At 42.5% G+C, this 19,129-nt stretch overlaps 1 protein-coding gene across 5 annotated transcripts in view; it reads right to left on the bottom strand.

The window, feature by feature from the left end:
* Positions 1 to 1,184: 1,184 nt before the first annotated feature.
* PLCXD2 (phosphatidylinositol specific phospholipase C X domain containing 2) overlaps positions 1,185 to 19,129 on the bottom strand; it is a 50,678-nt gene continuing 32,733 nt past the window's right edge. For all 5 annotated transcript variants that reach the window (XM_045502009.1, XM_045502011.1, XM_045502010.1 and 2 more), the window contains 2 exons: positions 14,669 to 14,910; positions 1,185 to 7,463 (listed from right to left, as the gene is read on the bottom strand). In XM_045502009.1, the coding sequence (XP_045357965.1) occupies positions 7,304 to 7,463; positions 14,669 to 14,910 (402 nt within the window). In that variant the 3' untranslated portion in view covers positions 1,185 to 7,303. The remainder of the gene's footprint in view (positions 7,464 to 14,668; positions 14,911 to 19,129) is intronic.

The following is a 19,129-nucleotide window of genomic DNA, read 5'->3' as shown; positions in this document are numbered from 1 at the left end:
AGGGCTATGCATCTCTGAAATGCCTGTTGCCCCAGCTCCTGTACTCAATAGAATGTTCATAAGCTAGTTGTACTATGAAAAATTAATTTGTACATAATATACGCGCTCCATTTTCACAGAAGCAATGTTTCAACCCAAGTGTGTGTTCAGAAATTGAGGCAGTAGTCTTTGCAAATACACCATGTGGATGTTGGGACTCAGACCTATCTCCATCATGCCATTTTCTACTAAAAGCCAATGGGGATGATTGAAAGTGGTGCGTGCTTATGAAAGCCCATCAGAAGACCATATGGTAGGGGTGCCTGGGTGGCTCAGTCGGTTAAGCGTCCGACTTCAGCTCAGGTCATGATCTCACAGTCCGTGAGTTCGAGCCCCATGTCAGGCTCTGTGCTGACAGCTCAGAGCCTGGAGCCTGCTTTGGATTCTGTGTCTCCCTCTCTCTCTGACCCTCCCCCATTCATGCTCTGTCTCTGTCTCAAAAATAAATAAACATTAAAAAAAATTAAAAAAAAAAGACCATATGGTAGATTTACTAACCATGACTAAAAGTACAGGTGAAAAATCTATAATGTGTTCTTCGATTGCTATGTTAACTTGAACAGAAATAGAATCGTCCCTAATTTGCTGCTGTAACATTCAACTATGTGAAATGAATGATTACTCAGAATTAACTTCATCTCTGCTAAATTCATACACAGGTGTTTCACCAGAGCCCATTATTTTTGCAGGGCATAGGGCAGAAAGAGAAAGTCACTGAAATTAAGTGGGATCAGGCATTCTACTAAAAAGAATTAGGAATGAAGAAAATATTGGAATTTTCCTTGCCAACAAATTGGATGCCCACTCTAATCTCTGCATTGTTTTATCTCGGTGCTTGGCAATCACTCAGAGTAACATGGGCTCACCATGGTGGTCAGGTGAGAATATGGATGCAGGACCTGGCCCAAGCCTAGCAGAAATAGTTGAAGTGCTGAGGGTAAAGCTTAGAAAAGGATGGGTGACAAGATTGGGTGCACATTTCATGCTAGGCTCATCTTGGGGACTGCAGGTGTGGTCAGCTGATTCCAATATGTCTTCATCCAAAGTCGTATACTAAGATATTTGATTGACACTGGGTCTATAACCTTTAAAAAAAAAAATCAGAAGTGGGCCAACAATAAAATGTACAGAGAAACAAGGAAACATGCCTGCTAAAGCTTTATATTTATTATTAGGTTTAAGCCTATTTAGGTCGTTCAAATAAAATACAAGAAAAGACATAATGTCATCATACCTATTAAATTGTTTTTTCACAGTTAAAATGAGGTAATCTGGCTTTACAATGTTTTAGGTTGAATTAAGCAGAATAATCCAGGTTACAAGAAAGAAGGCGAGATATATTTGAACAATTATTTCCTCGGAGGGAAGAAGCCAAGTGAAACATGTGTGAATAAGATAATTAAGCCACAAAATACATTTCAGAGTACCAAGCAGCATATAAGTTAAGTACCAAACTTAACTCTAACCTTAAAATTGGTACAATTTACTATTCTGATTTTATTATTTTTTGTTACTTAACTTAGCAAACAGCATGCACTGTAATATAAAACAAGCATAGAGGACAAACAGAATATCTAACAGAGTATTTATCAGATTCACATATCATATCTGAATTGACCAAGACTTATTTTCACTATGACAACCTCTGTATTTTCTAATTGCTGATCGGCGAGGTTAAGTATGACAGTTGGCATATACACAATACAAACACTGCCTACACAGTCTGTATGTGACTCTTATTAACATAAGGGTGCAAACTTGTAAGTATAATAGCAGCAAGGTACCGCCGTGCCTAGAATATGTTCTAAGATTTATCATGTTGATACTATAGATTCATGACTGAAGTGTTACTAGTGCTATAAAGCAATAACATATGTTAAACTGCAAATATACAAAGCAACGGAAGGCCTATCTGACTTCAAAGTGCTGTGCTTCTCATTGGGCTCCAAGCTTGTGAGCATGCCCCGGCGATTTGAAGTATTGGCCCCGAGTTCTGGGCCCCAACCAGATTGTGTGTGTGTGTGTGTGTGTGTGTGTGTGCGCGCGTGTGCGCGCGCATGCACGCGTGCATGCGCGCACACATGTGTGTCGGGGTCAGAATTACGCATTTGGGACCAGTAAGGAGCAATAAAAACCACTGTGATAGGAGTGGGCTTGGGCCTCATTGAATGTGTGTGTCTATTTGGATGAATTTCACCGGTATTCTGCTATTAACAGTAATCAGCAGATGATCAAGGATGGCCAAGAGGAGAGGAGAGAGTGGTATTCTGTGCAGATCAGAAGGAATGAGAAGGAAAATGCCTCTAGACTATTGAGGTTATCTCAAGATTGTGGGATTGGATTCCCAGCAAAGAGAAGAAAAATATTTTATCCAAACTATGTGGCTTAGAAAGGAGTTGGAAAAGTACTAAGAATAAGTGTCGTTGGAGAAAAGACTAGAACACTGTATCCACTGCAGGATAGAAAGAGTTATCTTAGAATATTTTCTGAGCATTTAAGACTGTGCTATTTCAACACCACCAATAGCATTTTGTACTGTATTCTTCCAGGTTAAGGGCCAGTTCAGCAATATAGTACCTTTCGTGTCACTATTTCTCCTAGGAAGCTGGGGAAGCCAGAAGGTAAGAAGATAGTAAGTCTCTTGGGAGAGTAAAGAGCTGTTCATTACCATTTGGAGTTAGGGTGAAGTTTCCAGCTAAATCACTTATCACCTAATCAATTCACTCCTGTGTCTCCCAAGGCAACATTTCTGAGTGACAAAGCCATGATGGCAAACACTAGGAAGCAGTCTGAGGCCGAGGGCCGAGGACTACTGCGAAGTTAGTGGAATTGAGAGGGACAACCATGCTCTATGCCACACAGAACAAACTTCCTGTTCGTATGGACATTTGACGTGATCAATTTCTGTGCACTTCCTTTTGGCATAACATGACTGCTTAGCATGCATCTGGGAAAGCCCCCTCTTGGGAACTCAAGTGTGTCAGCAGATTTCATTCAGCTCTATTCATCTCACTATACGGATCACTACAGCGCCAGTGTTGCACCAGCTGTCGTCCTAGACCACACTTTTGAGAAATGAACCCAAAAAGCATTTCTTTACACATGCCACACCAGGAAGAATTACCATAACTGCACACCTCGCCCCCTGAGTATAAGGCATTTAATTTAATCATAAGGGACCTGACATTTTGGGGAGCTAGTTGACCAAGGTTTGCAGAACATCACTAAGGTACCCGAAAACATCTTTATTCCAGATTAAGGAACCGAGGTGGATTTAGCACAGGGTTGCTTACTTGCTCAGCCACGAGAGAGAAGTCTCATGGCTGTGCCCCACTCATTAGGCCGTTCCATTTCCCAGAACCTAACAATAAAAATCTGCAGTCAGCCAATAAAGAACATTCCAAAAACTTCAACTGGGCCATGAATTCATTCTGTAAGATGGCCTGAATTTGTGTAGCCCTACTGCATCCACGAAAAGAAATCGTTTCATTTCCGTCGTAATTTCTTCTGTTTCTCCACCTTTAGCTTAGCACTAAGCTTTCTCGCCAGGTTGTAATAATGTCTCTTTGGGGAGCACTTTCTTATGGCAGGATTCAGAAAAACAGAAACAGAAAATCCTGACACACCACAAAAATGCATTTAATTCTAGAAGGCTCCACTTCATTGTCTTCTTGAACAGAAACATAACCTTTGTGATGTGAATATGAGGTCATGAAAGGAGAGCCAGGATTCTTAACCTTGGTCATGACCTGGGCTCAGATCTTGTGCTTTTGAGTCTATATAAAAATCCTGGGTTTGGACTGTGGCTCAACTATTTTCAAGAATTCAGGGGTATGGTCTCAGTGTTAAGGAAAATAAATTACTAGAGAGTCTAATACAGCATATATATCATTTTTTGGGGGGGGGCATGACACCCTTAGGTCTGTCAATAATTTAAAAATTAATCCTCAATAATTTATCATTCCCTTCCATCAATTCCATCTTGACTTCTCTCTCCAACCCTAAGGATATCTTTTCTGCCCATGAAACCACAGTGGTATCTCTAATAGGCTCCAAGTTCAAGCCTTTAAACATTGCTCCAATCTAACTGAAACCTGTGATTGTCCCCTTTGCCACAAAGCCATGGAAATGTGGCAAGTGGTCTAGGGAGTTCATGAAAAACCATTTGGAGTTACCATTTCAGGATCACTATGGCCTACATTTCAGAATAACTATGGCCCCAAATCCTATGAAACTAAAGCCCTCTTTGGCTAAATCAAGTAGCTTTTTCGTTGATCTTGAAGTTAATTCTGAGTAAGTATGGTAGGCTCATTTGATCTCGTGAGAGTGAATGATGCGGTTGGGTCAACCATTTTTATTGTTGGCAGTTGTAGAATGAGTCATAGAACTAAAGTCTCCTCTCCCTCTGTCCCGTCACTGAGTCTTCTGCTTGGCCTCATGTCCAAGAGCAGAATGCATATATCCTTTGCATTATATCGAACAACTTTTTCCTGGAGCAGAGATTCTGCCAAGTCAAGGTGTTTATCAAGGGCGAATTGCCAATAATCCTCCTATCTCCCAGAACTCTTGTGTAGAATTTCAAAATGCAAGCCAGGCTGGCAACCCAAAACAGTATGAAGGAGTGAACACCTGCATTTGCCACATAGAGTAGGACTCCATGCACACGACCTTGGGACCATTTTCTGTGCTTCTGTGTCACGCTTGATGTCTTTCCTCTTACTATGCAAACACTGAGGTGCACTTCAGTGTTACAACCCAAGTGAAGTGCAGTTATGTATCTTAAGACGAAAGGAACAAAAATCAAGTAAACATTTCACTGAACAGTCAGCAGCCCTTGGGTGTCACTGGCATCCTCTGTAGACACCCTGCCAACACACCTGGCCTTGTAGCACCAAGCACCTGGACAAAGCTGAGGCTCAAATAAAACAGAGCAGAATAATTCTCCTCTTGCCTCCTGATCTCTTTGCCAAGTAACAAAGGGTTAAAAGAGGGGAAATGACCTAGTCCCTAGCAATTGACCAAGAGTTAAAAAGAAGACCAAATGAAACAATGAGACCACAAATAAAACCCTGAGGGGTGGCCAGGAATTTCAGAGCTTGTCACTGGGGTTTAATATTAGAATTGAAGAAAAGTTGAGAAAGTGAGGGCACTTCCTTTCTTACCCCTTTCCAGAGAAGGCCCCCCAAAATTTGATGATACAATCCCAGGAACCTCTTTGGAGACGGGGCTCAAATGCAAGAACAGGAAAAGTTAGACCAGATTTTCCCAGAGGCATTTGTGTTGTGGCCCTCCTCAAACTGCAGAAGCTGGAGGTCAGGGATTAAATTATTTTACAGACAGTAGAGGCTGGAAGACCAAGATTTGGGGGTGTGCTTTTGGTAGCTCACCCCGGATACCCGCCATTGCAGGAGACATGTAAGATCCAGCTGTGAGCATGGAAGAATAGAAATGGGAAGCTCCCGGGGGGGTGGCCTAATGGTCTTCACACATACACACATCCATCCTGGATTCCACGTTTATCTTTCCTCCTTAAGAATCCAGATGCTGACATTTCCTTAGGGATCCTCAGACAGTCCTGAGGAACCTCAGTATGTACACACTCCATGCCCAGTTTTCTTTCCAGCTCCTTCCTTTTCAACCTTCTTCTGGAGAGTCTTCCTCAAGAACTGAGAGTTCTTCATGACCCATTGTATCTTCTGACCCAGTGCGTGGCCTGGCAGTGGCTTCTCAAGTCTGGACCACACCCACGCATGAACACTGTCCCAGCATGACTGGGGGAGCTGGGAATATCTGTAGCTGAGTCAGAGGTCACTCACAGTGCTGAAATGCACGGTCCTATTGAAGGGAGAAAGATCAGGGCGGCATCGGGCCTGGGTGAAAAGAGTTCGGGAAGCTCCTTTGTGAGTGCTCTTGAGGTAAGAAGCACTGAAGATACTTAATCTATAAATAAATAAGTGGATAAATAAATAAATAAATAAATAAAACACAAGAGGACTCTTTATAGATAAGTACCTCTTACCAATTAAAAAAAATCCCCCCTTGAGTTTCAAAGCCCTCATGCAGTGGTGATTAGCAGGCTCAGAACAACCTGCAAAAAGGAGAACAATCAAGACACAAACTGGAAAAGTTCCCACACTGGGTATTTCTCACTTGATGACCCACAAGTCATCCTAAATGTCCCCGAGGTAGTCTTGTTTTCAAGGAGTTACAGAACAGCTCCCAACCCACTTGGAGCTTCCTCCTTAAATCCATTGCACTTTCCCATGCTTCCTGTGTCTGCCTCCCCGGTGTCACAGACAAGGCGCCTTCCATTAGAGTTGTGTCTCACAGCACAGACCGAGTCCTAGGCAGACAACAAGGAAATGCGATTCCAAGATCTGGCTTGAAGATCCCACTCTTCAAAAAGGACTTTGCCAAAATGATGCAGGAGTTTACCTGGCAGCCATTTTGGGGAAAGCTACAGATTTAAACCAAAGAAACCAGGCGTGCAGCAAACATGCATGTCTATCTCCTGTTGGGCCCCACACTGAAAGGATCTTCCACCACTGTTCCTTTCACTTTTAAGAAGGGGCCAATAGAAATAGAAAGGGATCAATGTTTTAAAACTGGGAAACACATTTCTGATACCAAAGGCAGTATGTACTGTTTATCTAAAGAATGAAGGTGACCAGTTCCCAAGCATAAGCTATGGAAGAACAGATTATGGCTGGTACAGCCTGGTGATAAAGAAGCCTTACTCTCTCAGGGAAGAAGTGGTGACATTCAACATGCCAGAGAGAGCTGGTGCTTGGCCCTTTTTCCCCTCAAAGCCTTGGGTTGATGTTAGGGCCACCCCATAGGGCCATCCACAACTGCAATGAGCCATTACTTTGACTAAGGATGCCTTTCTGATTCATCTCCTCACAGGCTCAAATACAACATCCTGGAAGAACAGGAAACTGGGCCAATTAGGGGACACTCAATGGAACCTGGAGACTCCATTTCCATGACATCCAACATCATGAGCCACTGGGGAGACCTTGACCTTGATCACATGAGATATGCTTCTTCCCTTGGACTTAAGTTTTAGTCTCATTTGGGAAAAATGCAATTAAAATCTCTGTAGTTTAATCCAAATGGCCCTATGAAGAAGGGAAAACACCCTCCTCCTCCTACTTCCCCATCACTGCCCAGGGACCATCCTAACAGGAAACCCTTCAGAACTCTGGCCTGGATCAACAAAGTCAACATTAAGTTAAATAAATTAAAAAAAAAAAAAATCAAATCAGCATTTAGCCAAAGCTCTATCCTCCTGTAGGAGGTCGTTCAATTCAATGACAGTAGTGGCAAAGTCCACCAGGTCCACGAAGTCCGATGTGATGATGTTGACACCCATGGCTCCGGGCTTCTGGGTTTTCACCCAGTCCAGGATGGCAGGAAGATTCCTGCACAGAAGAGAGAGCAGGGAGCAGAGTTTAAAAGGACTCTTCCAAAAACAGAAATAAGACGTTTCCATTCATGTAACACAAGTATGTCAATAAAAGCACAAGCCCCCAGAAGTTCATCTGCTTAAGCTTTATATTTCTTTGAGGGATGGAGTGATGTCAACTCCAACAGAGAATTGTACTTTCAAGGTTTCTGCGCTGGAAGACAAGATTATTTGCCGCAAGCACCAAAGAGACAGCCATGTCAATGGGACCTTGAAAGACTAAGATCAAGACCTAATTATTGGTAGGCTCTTTAATTATTTTTAACATGAAAAATTTCAAACATATTGATTGCAACACTGAAAGAAATTTATAGTAAGTGCATCCACCATCTAGCTTCCAGCACTAACATTTTACAGCACTTGCCACATAACCGTCCATCGACCCACCACTCTATCCTTCCATCAAAACATCTTACATTTTTGACAAGTTCCAACTGCACACATCTACACACATGCCCTAACGCCTCAGTATGCATCTCATTAAGGAGGATTCAATATTTGTTTTAATTTGTTTCTCTTTTGACATAAACTTGCATCCAATAAAATGCACAAATCTTACATGTAACCTAGTTGAGTTGTGACAAATGTAAACACATAATACATACCCTGTGTCAAGGTACACAAAGAACATTGCCAGCACGCCAGAAGGTTCCTGCATGTACCTTCCTCATCAATCCCTGTCCCCATCCTCCCAGAGGCAAGAGTTGTCATAACTTTTGTCCTACCATTGATTAAATTTGCCTGTTCTAGAACTTCATGCAAGTTCACGCACTCTGTATTTTTTGTGTGAGGTTCTTTGACTAAGCATTCTGGTTTTGGATTCATCTGTGTTGCTATATACGCCAGTAGTCCGTTCTCCTTTTTAATCACTGCAGTATTCCACTGCATGAATACAGTAGGTTGTTTATCCATTTTCTTATTGATGAATAAATGGGAAGCTACTTGTTTTTAGATATTGTGGATAAAACTGTTATGAATATTCTTATCTAAGTCTTTTTGTGAACATTTATTTTCATTTCTTTTGGATAAGTACCAACACCTGAAATTGCTTTATTATACGGGAGGTTTACATTTAGTTTTATTTATTTATTTATTTATTTATTTTATTTTATTTTTTTCAACGTTTATTTATTTTTGGGACAGAGAGAGACAGAGCATGAACGGGGGAGGGGCAGAGAGAGAGGGAGACACAGAATCGGAAACAGGCTCCAGGCTCTAAGCCATCAGCCCAGAGCCCGACGCGGGGCTCGAACTCACGGACCGCGAGATCGTGACCTGAGCTGAAGTCGGACGCTTAACCGACTGCGCCACCCAGGCGCCCCTACATTTAGTTTTATAAGAAACTTCCAGATCTTTCCCCAAAGAGGTCGTTCCATTATATATTCCCAACAACAAAATATGAGACTTCCGGTTGCTTCAGAGTCTCACCAACATTGGCACGATTAGTCTTTTTAATTTTAACTATTCTAGTGGGTATGTAAAGATATATAACAGTGTTTCAGTTTGCATTCTTTTGATGAAGAATAAGGCTGAGCAGTTTGTAATGTGCTTATTGGCCATTTGTATGTCTGCTTTTTGAAGTTCTTGTTCAATTCTTCTACCTATTCTTTTTTTTCTTTTTTCTTTTAATTGTTGAGCTGTAGAAGTTATTTATATATTCTAGATGCTAGTATTTTCTCAGATATGCTTTTTGATATTTTATCCTTGCCCATATGTTGCCTATTAATTTTCTCAGTGGTATATTTTGGTGAGTTGAATTCCTTGATTTTAATGGAGTCTAACTCATCAATTTTTCTCTTATAATTTATGTGACCTATCTAGGAAACTTTTGCCTAGTCCCAAGTCACAAAAATATTTTCCTATTTTCTTCTATAAGCTTTATGGTTTTAGCATTCCTGTTAGATCTAAGAACTACCTCCAGCTAATTTTCATGCATGGTATGAAGGAGATGGTCAGGGTTCACTTTCCCATCTGGATATACAGTTACTCCAGTAGTATGTGTGGCTTCTTAATGGACCAGTGCTTACTCAGTGGTCTCACAAACACAGCCTGTGAGTTACACTGTACAATTTGAGGGTTTTCTATGTGATAGCCAGAATGTTTTGTCCAAAGCAGCTCACAATTTAGTGACATAAACAAATGACAACAATTTAATGTGATGCCTTCTGTATTAGCAGGAAATGGAAATATCATGGGCGGTACAGAAACTTCATAGCTTTGCATCATGGGAAAAATAGCTCACTGAATACCTGATAAGCTGAGAAGGCCGTGAGGAAGACAAAACCTGTGGCTTACGTTTTGGTTAAGGGACTGGAGATTTTTTAGGAAGAATTTGCTCTAGGCAAAAAGTGAAAATAAGTTCATCTTAGTGGACTTCTTTCTCTTGTGGTGACGCTGTCCTTGGTTGTCATCTTCTCCTTTCCTTTTCTCTTTCAGAGCTGCCCTTCCTGACCTCTCCGTCTTCTCGACAACCTTATTGAGGCCTCGGTACCATTTTGCCTTCCTTTCTCTTTTCCTCTTACCGTGACAACGATGGTCAGTCCTGCGTTGCTTCCCTCACTCAGTGGACTTGATAACTGGCCAGGGGCTAAAACGCATCTCATAAGTCAATTTGAATTTTTATATTAGTAGTCTAATTGGGATTTAAGAAACCATGATCACATGAGTAATTACATTTTTAACTGGGTCTCCTGAAGACTTAATAACCTCAACTTGACCTCAACTCACTTAATTTCTTTGCGCCTCAGTCTATCCCCCTGTAAAATGGGGGGATAATAATACTACTAACTTCATACAGATTTTTGAAGAATTAAATAAGGTAATACATGTGAAGTGCTTGGAACTACGTGTGGGATATAGTAAGCACCATGTAAGTGTTTGGCACGAGAGAAGGAATCATAGATGGTAGAGTGTAGGGTAGAGATATTTGAAGGCCGAGAACAAAGTGCCACAAATAGTCTTCCCTTGGTGATAGAGGCTTGGAATACATACAGTGGCCCACAGGAAGGCCACTGCAGTCCTGAGCCTAATCCATTCAAGACTTCTTTTTAAAATGTACTAGTCAGGGGCAGCTGGCTGGCTCAGTTGGTAGAGCATGAAACCCTTGATCTCGGGGTCATGAGTTCAAGCCCACGTGGGGTGTAGAGCTTACTTTAAAAAATAATGATAATCTGCCAGTCAGTGTTTAGGTATGTAATGCTGGCGCCATCTTCTGGTCATCATGGGAAAATGAGAATTAAAGGCTTGGTGGCAACTCCAGGTGACTCCAGCCGGAGCCAAACCACAGGGGATCCCTGGAGCCTGAGCAGAGAAATGTGGGAAATGTGCGGTCTCCGGTGACAAAGAGCTCTGTGTCAGCCTCAGGTTGCTCGTATCAACCTTTCCTCAAGGCAAGGATCAAATAACCAGGATTACGTACAACGACAGGAAAATGTAGAACTCATTGTGAGGAAAAACTGCTTTGTTTTCTGAAGTCCTGGCCTTTATTTACCAAGGGGGGATCAGTGCAGAAGGGTGAGCCAGATACTGCTGATAGGCCTGTGAAGCACCAGGCCCCACGAGCAGAGCAGTTGCTTAGAAACTTCCCTTTGCCTTTGAAGCCCACTGGGAACAAGGCTGGCCCTCTCCGTTTCTGGCTTTCTCCACAGGTAGAGTTGGCATGCCTACTTTGTGCCAGGCACTGTGGTAGGCATTGTCACGTAAGATTCTACAGTTTTGTGCAGTATTATTAATCCTCTTTGGCGAGAAAGGGACAGATCAGAGACCTCAGGAAACTTGTCCAAGGCCACCTGTTAAGAGACAGCCTTAGTTTGCTAGGGCTGCCATAGAAAACGCCTGACTGGGTGGCTTACACAACAAAAATGTATGTTCTCCCAGTTCTGGAGGCTGGAGTCTGAGACTGAGATGTTGACAGGTTTGGTTTGAGTCTTGCCTCCGTGGCTTGCAGATGGCCACCTTCTTGCTGTGTCCTCACATCAGCTTTGCTCTGAGCACACCCATCCCCGGAGTCTCTCTGTCCAAATTCCCTCTTCTTATAAGGAGACCAGTCCGACTGGATTAGGGCCCACTCTAATGACCTCATTTTAACTTAATCACTTCTTTAAAGACCCTCCAAATACGGTCACATTCTGAGAGACTGGGACCTGGGGCTCTAACATATGAATTTCCAGGGAACATAATTCAGCTCATAACAGGGACCAAGTCAGGTTTCAGTCTCAGGTCTCTGATTTCAGTCTGTGTCCCTTTCTATGGCCTCATGGCTGCTCTGTCCTTGGGCTTCGGCATAACCTTTTTTCTAGTTGATTTCAGTGTGAGTCCAAGGTTTCTAAGAATCTAGGGGCAACTACCAGAGAAATTCAGTCAGAATGGCTGTATTTTTCATGGCTTCCTTTCAGGGTGATGAACCATAGCAAATAAGATCTCAGGTCCAAAATTTCACCCAAGAGTTAGGTTAACTTCCCACTGAAAAAGAAAAAAAAGGCACCTCTACATTTGTGGGAAAATATACCTGATCTTTACCTGGCTGGTCTTTACCACTGGTTACCTGGCTGGTAACCAGTGCCCAGGACCAGTCTGACAGCACCCTTGTACCTTAGTTAGGACAGACTTTTGGCATGTTGGAGTTGCTTCTTGGCTATGCTTCTTCAACTGCCCAGAGAAAATAACAGCTGCATGTCATGCTGGGGGTTTGGGAACAAACTCTTGACTGGGTTTGTTTCTCCTGTCTGTGGATGTGGAGGCCTGGCAATGCTTGTACTATTCTTGAGACCAGCACGGTGGAGAGGCCCAAGTGTCTTTCCAGTCTCGAGACACCTGCTTACTATCAGTGGGCAAGGGCTTGGCATGCTAGGATCTCTTGGCTTTGGGCATTTGCCGCCACCATTACCACTAAGGTCAAGACTTTTGTGCTTCACTTGCAGCCAGATTAAAGTCCTAGGAATTGACAAGTATGAACAAGTATGAATTGTGACTTTGTGGGTTCACAGCTGTAATCAAGAAGATATGACCAGATTCAGGTACTAGTAAGACAATTACAGGCCAGTGGAGCAGAAAGGAGCAGAGCAATGAAATATGCTATATTCAAGTCAGTGGTACATATGGAAAAGGGCAACATTAGAATAACCCAAAGTCCAGAGTTAGGGCTTTTACCCTAACTCTGAGTATTGACTCAGAGTCTCAGAGTATTGACCCTTACCAGCTATGTGGGTCCGAGTCACTTTACTGAGTCCCATCTGAAATGGGGACAATAATGTGCTCTAGACAAAACGCCCACCTGGAGGCTGGCTTAATTTAAGAATGAAATGAAAACATCTGCAAGAAGGTAATTCATATTCTGAGTTACAGTATGCAGATATAACGTATCCTTATTTTTAAATACTTCCTCTCCCTTGTTAGTACAGCTTCTTGTACAGGCTTTATTATAGTTATTTTCACAATGTTTATAGAAATGTACATGTTTATTTTTCCTGATAGACTTAAGTTCCATGAGGACAGAGACTATATTGTTAACCTTGTATCTTTATTTTATTTTTTGTTTACCTTGTGTATTTTATTTATTTATCTTTTGTTTACCTAAAGATAAATTTGTTTTTTATCTTTAAAAAGATAAAGTTACCTAAAGACCTAGCTCCTCCCAAGTACTCAATCTTTGTTGGACTAATGAATGATGAATGAATGAATAAATACATAAATAATGTTAATCCATAAATTTACCAAATGCATGCGGAAAATAGTGTGGATACATGAACATATATTATAAAAAAAGAAAGTTTGTAATTCTGGGTCTTTCAGAGATATATCATTGGTTTATGACATTCTCTTTTCCAAGTTCAGCACAAGTAATTTAGTCAAAACTAAATAGAGTCACAAAGTAAAGGTTTCTGGTTTTGTTCATGGCCAACATAAGGCAACATGGGAATTTTCACCGGCAAACAAAAGTGCAGGTGCTCCCTGCTATGTGAACTCCTGCCAGGTAAACTCCTGTTATCTGGAATGATGCTATCCAAACTCAGAACCAAGCAGGCAGGGACACATTTTTGGAAGAACCTTTCTCTATGTAAATGCTGGTGCTTACCACCTGGAACTCAGGAACCAAAGTGAGTCTTGTAAATATCCTTTATCACCCCAACACTTCCTCAGCTTGGATAACACGGTTGCCCTGTTATCCAAATGTATTTATAACATTCCCTTTATCCATATCCATATGCATAGGCACACACACACATGCGCGTGTGCGTGTGTGTGTGTATATAAGTATCTGGAGCTTCTCCTACCTAATTGTACAGTGAGAATAAATTGTGCTCTGAGGAAGTATTTCAAGCTGTGACAGTGCAGGCAGCATCCTCAGTTGCTTCTTAGGATTCATGGTCACAATGGAAGGGACAAACCGTGGCAGGCTATCTCTGCATACCTAGCACCTAGCACAGCTGCCTCACTTAATGCTTCTTTTTTTTTTTTAATTTTTTTTTAACGTTTATTTATTTTTGAGACAGAGAGAGACAGAGCATGAACGGGGGAGGGTCAGAGAGAGGCAGACACAGAATCTGAAACAGGCTCCAGGCTCTGAGGTGTCAGCACAGAGCTCGACGCGAGGCTCGAACTCATGGACCGCGAGATCACGACCTGAGCTGAAGTCGGAAGCTTAACCGACTGAGCCACCCGGGCGCCCCACTTAATGCTTCTTAAATGAGTGAGTACTTGGGCCGGCTGCAAGGGCAGGGCAAGTTCACAGTGTGACCACGTGCCAGAAATGAACAGAGTGCCATTGGCTTAAAGTGCTTTGCCTTAGCATCAAAGTTCGGAGAGTAGTTATGGTATACTGTATATTCCAACAAAGTATTCAGAGATCCTTTGGCCACAGTTAATGCAAACCACCTCAAATGCACAGATTTTTCAAATATAAGGTTTTCTGATTCGTCATTATTCTAAATGTTCAAACTATACAATTTTACTGTTGATTCAAAAGAGAATCAAGTTTGTTGTTTTTTTTTTAAACCTTACTTCTGGGGTGGAAGCAAAAAATTTTTTTTTTAGTGTTTATTTATTTTGAGAGAGAGAAAGACAGAGAGCACGAGCAGGGGAAGGGCAGAGAGAGAGGGAGACAGAGAATCCCAAGGAGGCTCTGTACTGTCAGTGTTCAAGTTAAAGGAAGCAAACTCTTACCTATGAACCAGAGTGTTCTTGAGGCCACCAACCAGGCCTCGGGCGATGGTCTTCACTCGGGGGGTGAGAATCGCTTGAGAGACATGGAAGGAGCCCCGTGGGGCCCGCTCACTCAGAGTGGTCTCCAAGAAGAGGATTAGTTTGCGTACACTTGTGGTGTTTGCCCAGGGCGCTGGGATCTTCTTTCCGGGCCACAGGAAGGGGTATTGCTTGTAGAAGGGACAGTGATAGAAAATAAGAACCTGAAACATTCAAAACAGAAAAAGGAGAGCAATTTATGAACAAGCTGAGTGTTAACTCCCTGCTTTGTCCTGATTGCTAGGATTAAAGACAAACAAATACAAGCATATAGAAATTAAATCATTATATTTAATATATATTTATATTAATTATAATATGTTATATATTATATATATATTTAGAAAAATCAGTAAGCAAAAGTTTAAGTACTTGTATATGACTTGAAGATTCTTAGCTTTATTTTTGTCACAAACACCTCTAGAAGTATGGTAAAATCCCAAACCCCTTCTCAGATTATGTTTTAAATGAATGTATAAAATAAAATAGGATTACAAAAGAAATTATTAAGACTGAAATATAGCTATTAACATATTAAGTTTATAATAAATTAATGTATGTGCTTCACAATACATACATTAAATAAAAGTATTTTGTTGTAAGTGTACTAAGTTCCATCATTTTGAATTATGATGAATTTAAGTGATATTTCAAATAACTGAAACGTAATATGGAAATAGCTGTGATTTCTGTGGGGACAAAGTCACCCGTACAGCCGATAGTGCTGTGGCTGACTGCCGGCACTCATTGTCGATGAGTATACTAATTTTCAGCTAAAAGTGACAGGGAATAGATATGTAGATTTTTCCCATGCAAATTCACAGCCTACTTAAATTCTACCCATGCCCCTTCCCTTGGGGCTCTCAGCCCCTGATGGAGAGCCCCGTGGCTGGCGCGGTCTACAAGTTATGGCTCCTACGCTCGTGAAACTGACACTCCTGGGGTTGTGACCAACACCTTGAACTAATCTGGGAGTACCTAGAGTTTCAACAGTGCGAGCTGACTGAATGAAATAACCCTTCCCACGAGGGCGTGGGAGGGCACTACTCCAGGCAGGGATGACTTCCAGGAGGCAATGGGTCTCCAGCGGGGCCTCTGGGGACTGGTAGTGATTTTGAAAATAATTAGCAAGCCACAGCCACAGCATTAATTAGTTTCTGAGAGGCAGCTGAGGGACAGGGAATTGCTATTTTGATTGTCCCAATTCAGAGCTCTGCTGCCTAGGTTTCTAGAAGTAATAGATTCCCCCTGCTCCCAGGCACCAGTAATCTCTTCCTGGAGGAATGTCCAGCGTGTTTATACTCCCTGGACCGCAATCCTCAGAGAGCTAGCCCGAGAGCATAATCCCCCAGGCACCCAAGAAGGAAGGCTATGAATGTGTGTCTCCTTTGCAGTGTGTTTAGCTGGTGACTAAGGTGCCTGACCAACTGCTCCTGGGGGCCTAGAGCAAGGGCGCACCAGGCTGGATGCACCCAACAGGCAAATAGTTGTTCTTGTTGTTTTTAATGGTGTTGAGTAATGTCTGACTGACTGCTAATGATGCCTGTGGTAAACACGTGTGTTAATGAGGTTAATCACAGGCTCATAGTAAGCAGATTGCCTGGGAGATTGGGAGGATTTCCCGCTGGCGGTGTAATTGGCTGGCTGGAAGGCTGGGGTCTCCAGCCTGGGTAAGGGGAGAAAGCTGGCCTTGGAAATGGACTGTGGGAGGGGCGGGAGGCTGTGCGACCCTTCTCCGGCAGGCCATTTTCAGAGCCGCCTGGACCCTGAGCAGTGTCAGGGGATAAGAGGACCGTGCTATTCTTTAGTCTGCCTTGGAAAAGGTGTAAGGAGTACAAATTGTACAAAAGGGGCTTTATGCCTTTCCTCAAGAGACTTGAGCAATCTGACCCTAAGAGTTATAGGGAGAATTTCTGCTGACAGCAGGAGGCTGACCTAGCAAACCAACCTTATTCTATGGAATTCTAGGGCAGTAACTCTTGCCCCAGGGCCTGTGTTTCGCATCTGCCTCCCTCCATTGCCCTGCTATATTTTTCTCTCCCTTCCAGCTCAGCAATTTATGTTCAGGGTTTCTCTTGAGGCTCAGATTTGAAATCAAATTTCTTTTGAGAATTATTCCTTGATTGACCTCCTCTTATTTTGATGGGTCCTTTACTGGCGGCCCCTGGGCTGTAGATTTATGCTATGTACTATTTTTCAATTGATTGATTACAAACCCCTCTCTTCATAGAGTGCAGGTAGGGCAGTTTTATCCTGCAATTGTATATCGGTCGTTTTGTATTTTAGGAGTGTTCTGTACTCCCACCTTCTCATTAAGATTCGAAATACTGCCACATTGTAGAATAAATCTTCTAATTCACTGTACCTCAAAACCCATAGCCGCTACGCACATGTATCAGTGAGCTGGGACGTAACTGTCGGGTAAATGAAATTTGACTGAATGGTAGTACGCTTCGTGTTATTAAATTGTAGTGATAAAATACTCAGGGGGTTACATGCCAGGCAGCTCATTACATAATGAATATTTAAAGTTTAACCACCAGCACAGGGTAGGTGACTGATGACTGTGAGGTCTCTGTTTAGGTGTTAAGAAGAGACACGGCAAGGAAAACTTCGGGAAGCGAAGAAGAGGGAGATCCTCCAATTCAAATGGATGACAGGCTCCCTTTTTCTGATATGTCACCGTAATCTCTTCCCTTCGTAATTTGAGGTGTGTGGTAGTTGGAAGACACAGATTAGCCCATACTTGCAAATGAGGATAGCTCGTCCCCCTGCTGCTAGAAATTCACTGTCCGCCCTAGTCAGTATTCCTGAAGATAATCTGTTACTCTTGCAGACTTCCAAACGATTTCGTATGCAGGAAGGCATTCCATCCAGGATACTCCCTGGGCACAAAGTATTAAATCTATATTTATGGCAGATATCTGATTATCAAACTTAGCTTTACTCAGATTTGTTCTTACCTGAATCCCAAATTCAAAGGCCCTCCTACAGGTCTCTAGCCCTTTCTTCCATTCTGCTAACTCTCTGTGACTCTCTGATAATAGGGGCTCATGGATGAGGAGAACATGTTTTTATGAGCGTAACCCACGATATTTGTTGTGAAAACCACCAAGGGGAAGGAACGGCGCTGGGATGGCATCAGAAGCTGCGGGAGCTCTGGGGAGCCAGGCAGGCTGTGACTCAATCCTGGCTCTTGCCACTCACTAGCAATGTTCTCTCCGGCAAGAGGCTTAGTCTCTCTGTAAGTCTCATCTATAAGATGAGGATAATAACAAACACCTACCTCATAGTGCTGTAGAGAGGATTAAATGTGCCAATCCATGTACCAAACACAGAGCAGAGAGGCTCAATAAATGTTAGCTGTTAAGGCAACATTGTTATTACTATTATTTCATATCGTAAGAGAGACTCTACTGAGAGAAAAATCTCTCCAAATTAGGCCTTTGAGGCTGAAAAAATATCAACTTAGGTTCAGGGGCAGAGGTGTGATAAATATTTGGCAAACTATCACAAAGTTTCAGCGAGGAAAAGTGGTTTAGAGAAATTTTAAGAGATCCTAAGAGTTAACTCATTAGCCTCTGTGGAGTCAAAGACGTTTATTTAGCCCTTTTATAGGTGTGCAAAACCACCTGGCATCTCCAGTTACTGAGGCCAAACCTGGGAGGCATCCTTGAAGCCTGTTTCTTTTGCACCCTGAATCCCGTCCACTAGCAAACCTTGTTGGCTCCACCTTCTGGTAGATTCCAAATCTGACCACTTGCTACCAATGCTCTTCTCACCGGTTCCCCTCCTACCTCTGGCTTCTTCCTAACAGACACAAAGACTCCATTAACATGTAATTCAGGACACAGCACCCTGTGCTCAGAACCCTCTCACAACCTTCCTCCCTCAGAGTGAGAGCCGGAGTACCTAACCAATCACCCACGGGCTCTGATCTTCGCTGCTCTGCTCTTCAGCCCCATGCCCCTGCTTCTCCTCAAAGACGTCAGGCACTGGCTGGTTCCTCTGCTGGCAAAGTTCTTCCCCCACACGATTAACTCCCTCGAATGTCTACCCTGATCAACCTATGTACAATTGAGATCGACCCTCCAACCCACAGAATGCTGGTTCCTCCTAATCACACTTGCCTTTCTGTTTTCATTGCTTGCATCCCTTTCTAGCATTTTCTGTAATGGTTTTGTTATGATGATCATCTATGATCTATTTCCTTGCACCTGAATCAAAGCCCCCTGAAGGCAAGGATCTTTGTTTTATTTATTAATTTATCTCAGGTGCTTAGACTGGTGCTTGGCACATACTAGGTGTTCAATAAATATTTGCAGGTGAAAAAGCTTTAATTGATTTTTAATTAAAAGCTCTTCCCCAAGTTCAAAAATAACT

The sequence above is a fragment of the Leopardus geoffroyi genome, chromosome C2, assembly GCF_018350155.1.
Source record: "Leopardus geoffroyi isolate Oge1 chromosome C2, O.geoffroyi_Oge1_pat1.0, whole genome shotgun sequence".
Classification (NCBI taxonomy): Eukaryota; Metazoa; Chordata; class Mammalia; order Carnivora; family Felidae; genus Leopardus; species Leopardus geoffroyi.
This window is presented reverse-complemented; position numbering and strand designations above follow the sequence as displayed.